General features: G+C 47.6%; 1 protein-coding gene across 1 annotated transcript; it reads left to right on the plus strand.

Moving 5' to 3' along the window:
* Positions 1 to 1,515: 1,515 nt before the first annotated feature.
* ABO (ABO, alpha 1-3-N-acetylgalactosaminyltransferase and alpha 1-3-galactosyltransferase) lies at positions 1,516 to 3,965 on the plus strand. Its single transcript, XM_073559480.1, has 2 exons — positions 1,516 to 1,712; positions 3,251 to 3,965. Exons 1-2 carry the CDS (start codon positions 1,516 to 1,518, stop codon positions 3,933 to 3,935), a joined length of 882 nt encoding a protein of 293 aa, XP_073415581.1. The 3' UTR covers positions 3,936 to 3,965.
* The last annotated feature ends 4,380 nt before the right edge of the window (positions 3,966 to 8,345 follow it).

An 8,345-nucleotide genomic window follows, 5' to 3' on the forward strand; every position in this document is an offset into this window, starting at 1 on the left:
GACGAGGAGTGAGCACACCCCGCCGGACCCCAGCGGCCCCCGCGCACTGATACTAACCTGGACGAACCTTCCTAGTCACCCCGGGCCCGGCCTACCATCTTCATCATCCTGGACTGGTCACACCGGTGCTGCTGGTCAGTATGTGCTGCTGCCTAATGGGGACCTGCTGTGCTGCCTAATGGGGACATGTGCTGGCTGCATATTGGGGACCTGTCCTGCCTAATGGTGACATGTGCTGCATATTGGGGACCTGTGCTGCATATTGGGGACGTGTGCTGCCTAATGGGGACGTGTGCCTAATGGGGACGTGTGCTGCCTAATGGGGATGTGTGCTGCCTAATGGGGACGTGTGCTGCCTAATGGGGACGTGTGCTGCATATTGGGGACCTGTGCTGCCTAATGGGGATGTGTGCTGCCTATTGGGGACCTGTGCTGCATATTGGGGACGTGTGCTGCCTAATGGGGACGTGTGCTGCCTAATGGGGACGTGTGCTGCCTAATGGGGACGTGTGCTGCATATTGGGGACCTGTGCTGCCTAATGGGGATGTGTGCTGCCTATTGGGGACCTGTGCTGCATATTGGGGACGTGTGCTGCCTAATGGGGACGTGTGCTGCCTAATGGGGACGTGTGCTGCATAATGGGGATGTGTGCTGCCTATTGGGGACCTGTGCTGCATATTGGGGACGTGTGCTGCCTAATGGGGACGTGTGCTGCCTAATGGGGATGTGTGCTGCCTAATGGGGACGTGTGCTGCCTAATGGGGACGTGTGCTGCATATTGGGGACCTGTGCTGCCTAATGGGGATGTGTGCTGCCTATTGGGGACCTGTGCTGCATATTGGGGACGTGTGCTGCCTAATGGGGACGTGTGCTGCCTAATGGGGACGTGTGCTGCATATTGGGGACCTGTGCTGCCTAATGGGGACGTGTGCTGCCTATTGGGGACTTGTGCTGCCTATTGGGGACCTGTGCTGCCCATTGGGGACCTGTGCTGCCCAATGGGGACGTGAGCTGCCTATTGGGGACGTGTGCTGCCTATTGGGGACGTGTGCTGCCTATTGGGGACCTGTGCTGCCTATTGGGGACGTGTGCCTGCCTATAGGGACCTGGACTGTCTATTGGGGACCTGTGCTGCCTTTTTGGGACCTGTGCACTGTTCTGATCTCATTCCAATTTATTATTTTTTTTAACTGTTTGACTGCGCCCCTACTTGTATATGTTTGAGGAAAAGGTGCGTGTAAATGGGTGTGGCTTAAAAATGAGTGTGGCTTAAAAAATGGGTGTGGCTTTCCTACACACAAACACAGAACCTGTTGTTAAAAATTTGAATCCCACCACTGCTGTAGACCGAAGGCAGCACAGGATCCCCCAATACATGGAGTGCTGCATGCAGGGCTGAGACTGGCTGTTTGGCTTATATAGTGTGAATTAGTTCACTATGCTGATTTATTACTAATTAGTTGTCCCTTCTGCTTGTAACCAGTGAAGAAACCTTAACCCATTCTGTGCTGACCATGAACTCCATGAAATGCAAATATCAGATCACGAATTTTCTTCCTTGCCGCGTGTCTTCCAGGAGGTCTGACGTCTTGATGATGACGCCCTGGTTTGCCCCAATTGTCTGGAATGGCACCTATAATATTGACATATTGAATGCGCACTTTCATCAGAGAAACGTCAGCATCGGCCTCACTGTATTTGCTATTAAGAAGTGAGTATATATCTGTGCACTGGGGCGGGTGAGTACGATGCAGATGTGATGGTGTTAATTCCAGCGGATAAGTGGCGTTTCCTGAAATGGCCCAGTATAAGGGCCATAATACACCATCCATTTTCTTACAAGCTGGAGATTGGGCTCCTGAGCATCGGTGCAATGATGGAGGTAGAATGCAGGTGGAGGAGCATTTGAGTCTTCATCTGCTGTAAGTTCTGCTGCTGCCCAGCACGTGGTAGGGTGGGCGTTTGTGGCAACCATCTAGTAGAAAGATGTAAGAAAAATAGAACCAAAAACAAAACTGGGAGGCACCTGAAAAGTGTTCACGGCCTGCCGCCTGACATGCGGGAGCACCCATGACATCTTTGCTGTCATCCATCAAAATGGCCTGGTATCAGTGGTTGGCTAGCAGATTATAGCCTGGGCTCAAACACAAAGCACTGGCCCAGGAGTGGTGGCCATTCTTTAGATTTAGGTCTCACATAGCAAATAGCAAGTGTAGTGTGCATCTGAGATGTGGCTGCTAAGGCTAGTTTCACACTAGCGTTTATGAGCGCAGCGACGGCCTGCGCACGGCCGCCGCTAAGCCCTGCCCCCTGCTGCGCCCCGCCGGTAGCTCCGCCCACCGGCGCATGACGCTGCATGCGCCCTGCGTCCCCTATCTTTATCACAGGGGGCGCAGGTCGTGCGCAGTATGCAATTGCCTCTTTCGGTTATATCAATAGAAATTTATTACAGGTGGGTTGTATATTGTTTATGGCTGTGTAGTTTGTACAAGTCCATGCAGCTATTAGTCAATCTGTAATAATACAATGGGAAGTTGCTGCAAATGTGATCCTGTCAGCAGCCATTCCTCAATGTGTTACACACAGCAAATGCTCCCTGGGACCCCGGCCTTAACCTGCCTACTCTTATAACCATAGTAGCTCCCCAGAGTGCACAACCGCACAGTGTTAGGTTGTGATATGGACTTGACAATCGTCAAATAATCTCCAGTGACAATGTCTACTGAGTTCGATAACACACTTAGCCTGATATTCATTAAAGTGTTTTTGCCTCACTTCTGGCGTAAAACACTTTGAAAAATATCAATAACTTTTTCACAACTCACAGTAGTAAAGTTGTATTTTTATTTTGAGGACATCGTCCCAGTTTATGGCACTAAGATCATCTCTTAATCTTTGGAAATTTATCTTCCTGAAGTTGTGTCTTTGTATAACCTCTACAATACATCCTATTAAAGGAGATGTGAAAATATATTATTTTATGATCAGTATTACACAGGTAACCTCCAACTCACACATCTGATATTCTCTCTTGTCCATTGGTGAACATTAGGTCTAGCAGTACCCCTGCTTGTTTGGATCTGCACTGGTTGTGAGGAATCAGGGTCTCTTATTATTGCTGGTCTCCTTTGCTGAACATGCAGGTTTCTGCTCTGAATTTATATCCGTGTAATAGCAGTTTCCTCATTAGTGAGGCTGTAGCCCCTCAGTATAACACCCGTATCCTACTGTCTTGTCTTTATCTTTTAGATATACCGTCTTTGTCCCAACCTTTATAGAGACGGCTGAAAAGTATTTCATGGTGGGACACAAGGTGAATTACTACATCTTTACAGACCGTGTTAGTGACATTCCCATCATGGAGATGGCAGAGGGCAGGCGGATGCAGGTGCTGAGAGTGCCGGCTTACCAGAGGTGGCAGGACGTGTCCATGAGGCGCATGGAGATGCTCCGGGACTACTCCCACCAGCAATTCAGGGGTGAGGTGGATTACCTGGTGTGTGTGGATGTGGACATGAGGTTCAGTGATGAGGTCGGGGTGGAGATCTTAAGTGACCGGTTTGGGACCCTACATCCAGGCATGTTTGAGGTAACACGAGAAGATTACACATATGAACGGAACCTGCAGTCAGAGGCTTACATCCCCTTTGATGAAGGAGATTTCTATTATGCTGGGGGCTATTTTGGGGGGAGCATCAAAGAGATATACAAACTCACCAATTTCTGCCATAATGCCATGATGGCGGACAAGGACAAGAACATTGAGGCCGTATGGCATGACGAGAGCTACCTGAACAAATACTTCCTGTACCACAAACCTACCAAGGTCCTCTCCCCCGAATATCTGTGGGACAACAGCTATGGGATCCCTAAATTCCTGAAGAGACGACGATTTGTAGCAGTTCCAAAGAATCACAATGAAATTCGATACTGACGACCAGCACAGCCATCACTGGGAAGCCAATAAAACCACCATACTATTGTGGAAAGTGTAACTATGATGTGTGCAATCTGTAATAAACCATCACTGCTTAGTTGTGTGATACTGTCTGCTGAGCTACTGTATCTAATCCAGTCATGTATGATTATTGTCTGCAGGGCTGTGTATCTAATCCTATCACCATTGAGGTGGCATAGCTGTTAATGAATTAGATGGGCGGGTTTAGTCCCTACAATTTTTCACCCATTTTGGCTAAGGTAGGGCACTTGTATTAAAACTCGAAATGTATGATAATTTCTGCACAACTTTCAAGACTAATGAAGGTGATTTAAGGCTGGTTTCACACTTGCGTTGGGCAGAGCTGCGGAGGGCTGCGTACTTCCTCATTAAGTCCTGCCCACTGCAGCACCTCTTCCATTCAGCTCTGCTTATGTCTGCCTGCGTCCTGCATACCTATCTTTAACATTGGGTATGCAGGCCATGCGGATGTATACAGATGCGTCTGCATGCGAACTGCGTAAAACGCATCATGTTGCATTTTGTTGGAGTCGGCGGGCGCGTTAAAACGACGCATGCGGACACATCCACATTGCCTGCGATGTTAAAGATAGGTACGCAATACGCATTCAGAAGTAGGCGGAGCTGAATGGAAGAGGTGTGGCAGTGGGCGGGGCTTAACAGAGGAAATACGCAGCCCTCCACAGCACTGCCCAACGCAAGTGTGAAACCAGCCTAATCCAGAAAAGTGACTTAAACATCTTTCTGAATTGGGTCCTCAATGTCTGACTGATATAATCTCAAAACAGAACTGCACCACCACCTAGATGCAGTTGTCCTGCAGATGCATCGTGAACATCAGACATATCCCAGGGGTCCTCAGACTCCTTATGCATCCTCCATTTAGGGAAGATATTACATTCTCCAAGGACTAGGATTCATTTTGGGGCTTGTGCAGAAGGTGAATCCTTAACAAGAGGAATGAAGAAATCGCCCGACAAATCTGCTCATTACCAGATTGACCATTGACGAACACCCAGATTTCCACCGTATTACTCAAAACATTACAACTCACAATTCAAAAATTGAACAAGAATCAATTTGCAAGCTATGAAATCAGCACTTGTCTGGTTAGATTATTTAAGTAACAAAATCAATTTATGGCCATAAACCCAATCCAGGATAGAAACAAGAAGGGTACACAACTCTACCTGTACAAAAGAAAATCGTCATTCCAAAAGAACCGAAGTGGAGGTAAATATAAAAAAAAAAAACTCCACATGAGTATCAAGACAGTGACCTGACGAAGTTCTGATTCAGCTTAGAGATAATCACAGAATGAGGGACATATTTAACAGTTTATGGTGGCAAGTCGGGGTCATACTTACTGTAGGGCCAATAAGGGAACATTATCACTGCTGTAATATATTTAACTTTTGAGGATACTGTATTCGATGGAGGAACAAAAAGGGAGGTCTTGTTACTGTGCAGGGCGGCACTAGGTTGCTTTTTATCTTCATCTGGCACAGTGTTGAAGATGACAAAAAAGTGAGCAATGTGCTCTTGAAGTGATCAGATATATATTTCTGTTACTTTCTGCAGCGATGAGTCCTGGCAGGAAGAAGTGATAGCAGTCTGTGTCAAATGAAGAAGAAAACTGAAAATAAATTACTTCAATTAGAGATGTCACTGGTAAACATGGCTGGACTGGGACAAAAAAGCAGCCCTGCTGCCCAAATCCCACCAGCCCACATACTATAACATTCCCCACCCCAGATCAGTGAATTTTTATTTATTTGCTCCAGCTGTTTGTTGTTTTTTTTTTTTTTTTGTCAGTGCTGGAGGGGCGTTTTAAGTGTAAGCCCCATAGCCTCAGTGATATACTCATCCTCTGGCATCTTCCCCGCTTTTCAGCACCACTCAGGACTCCTGCGCCATTTTGTAAGCACAGCTTCTTACAGCCAGAAGTCAGAAGCTACATCACATGCTCTCAATACAAGGATATGAGAGCCAAGACGAGGCTCTCATAGACTTGTACTGAAAAGTAACCTCTGCGCCGCTCCATGAAACACTTGAGCTGCAAGCAGGTCACTTTTCAGAGGAGACGAATCGGAGCGACACTGGTCATCAATGAAGGCAGTGGAAGTGAGTATTAGATGGGGCAGGGGACTTACATTTAAAGTACAATTCCAGTGGTGCAATTAAAAAAATGCTGGAGTGGTGCTTTAAAGGAGTGATACGCTGGGGCTGACGTGCATCCACAACAGAGGAACACCGGGGCCGACGTGCATCCACCACATGGGACACGCTAGTGGCAGTGGGTGGCTGCTCTAACCAAAGTGCATGCATACAGACTCCCCCAGATACATTCACCTCCCCTAATAGAAAAAGCCAGCCTTCCTACACCACTTTACCGGATTCTCCGGATTGTTCTTCCAGTCATACCATTGGATGGACACACACACAAGCCACAACAAGCAAGGAAACTATACAAGTGCCATATTTATGTGCTGATCAGGGTTAGCATCCAACAGTAGGTCATAATGCTTGCCATCTTTCACTATCACAGTGTGCAATCCAGCAACTGGTCATTTCTCTGTGGTCTTGTCTATAGCTTTCAAAACAATGCCCTGAACACAGAGTATGAGGCAGCAACCAAGTACTGCAATGGCTACCAGAACGATCACCATAGTACACACTATGTTACTGTAAGGAGGAAGACCGGGCTGCAGGTACCTCTCCTGTGCTGGGTCTAGAACTGTCAGGGCTGTCTCCTCCTCCTGTTGCCGGGGGGAAAGAATAAAATACCGGACAAATCTCCTTACCTGAAAGCAGGGGGCGTGGCTAAGCTGCAGCATGCGTGGAAACAGTTCATTTTGGCGCGAACAGGCAGCAAGGGGCCGGCGAAGCAGAGTGCTCTGTCTCCTAAGCACCAGCGCTGCGAAAGGCCTTGTGTGCCAACTGCCACTAGCAGGATCGTTGAGAAGAAAGGTGCTGTGCAGAAGATGGACCGCCGTATCAAGGATTCACCTCTGGACATTATATCAACCGTGGCTGATGCTGCAACTCCCTGCGGGATCATCTGCCATTGTGGCGTGCCAAGGAAACAATAAGGCTACTTTCACACATCAGGTTTTCGGCGTCAGGCGCGTTCCGGCGTCGTGCCGGAGCGCCGGATCCGGCAAATGTTTATTAAAACGGATGTGACGGATCCGGTTTTCTGCCGGATCCGTCTTCCGCTTGACAGCCAAAACCGGATCCGTCACATCCGGTTTTCGATCCGTTTTTCGACGGATTACGCCGGATCCGGTTTTTAAAATCGCCCCTTGTGGCCTTCCGAAAGGGATTGGCTACTGAAAAACTATATATAGCATGTTCCTACAGCCCTTCTTTGACAGGTTGTAGAGGAGAAAGTGCAGGTTGGAGAGAAGAGCAAGTTACTGGCGAAGATGGATGTTGTGATTGGAAATATTTTGAAGAATTTGGCGGATTTTACAGCGGAGGCGAATCGTTTGAGGGTGATTGTTCTGGAGAAGGAGAGAGCGAGACAGCAGCGCATCAGGCATCGTAGACGACGTTTGTGGATCCACCCCATCACAGCCAAGAGAATAACGCGAGGGGTCTATTCTACACTCTGCATGGACCTTCGACGAAACCCGGATACATTTTTTGGATATGTTTGGATGAAAATGGAGAATTTTGATTACTTGGTGGAGCGCATTGCACACCTCATAAGAAAAGCGGACACCTATTGCTGCTTCTCTGTTTCACCCGCAGAGCGTCTGATGGTGACTTTAAGGTAAGCCATATTTATTGGATATGCTCGCATCAGAGCACACTTTCACTGCAATCTTGTTGGTGGTAGTTTGCATCTCCAAGTGTTAGAGCTGACGTTTGGTATGTAATGCTGTGATTTTAAACTAATTGATTGTTTTTTAATTCCCCACAGATTTCTTGCAACTGGAGAATCCCTTTCGTCACTGCATTTCCAGTACAGACTCGGGATTTCCACCATATCTGGAATAGTGAAGTACACATGCCGTGCACTGTGGAACTCCTTAGCTGAAGAGTTTTTACCAGAGCCCACAACAGAGAGGTGGATTGAAATTTCAGAAAAGTTTCAACAGATATGTCAGTTTCAACTGCTTGGGCGCTGTGGACGGGAAACATATCCGCATTGTAAAGCCAGCCGGATCGGGATCGGAATATTTCAATTACAAGAAATATTTTTCAATTGTCCTCATGGCCATCGCTGACGCGGAATACAAATTTATTGCCGTTGATATTGGGGCCTATGGCCGCTCCAATGACTCTCAAGTTTTCAAACTGTCTGCCATGGGGCGTAAACTGTATGGAAACACCTTCCAGTTCCCACCCCCTAGACCGCTGCCGCAAACATCTGGCCCA

This window comes from Dendrobates tinctorius, unplaced genomic scaffold (assembly GCF_039654945.1).
Source record: "Dendrobates tinctorius isolate UK_male_01 unplaced genomic scaffold, ASM3965494v1 ptg000013l, whole genome shotgun sequence".
Taxonomy (NCBI): domain Eukaryota; kingdom Metazoa; phylum Chordata; class Amphibia; order Anura; family Dendrobatidae; genus Dendrobates; species Dendrobates tinctorius.

What these genes read in the sequence shown, in the direction of transcription:
- ABO (XM_073559480.1), top strand. Translation starts at nt 1,516, where the DNA reads ATGAACTCCATGAAATGCAAATATCAGATCACGAATTTTCTTCCTTGC. An exon ending in ACTGTATTTGCTATTAAGAA is followed by an intron (nt 1,713 to 3,250) that starts GTGAGTATATAT and finishes TTTATCTTTTAG; the next exon opens with ATATACCGTCTTTGTCCCAA.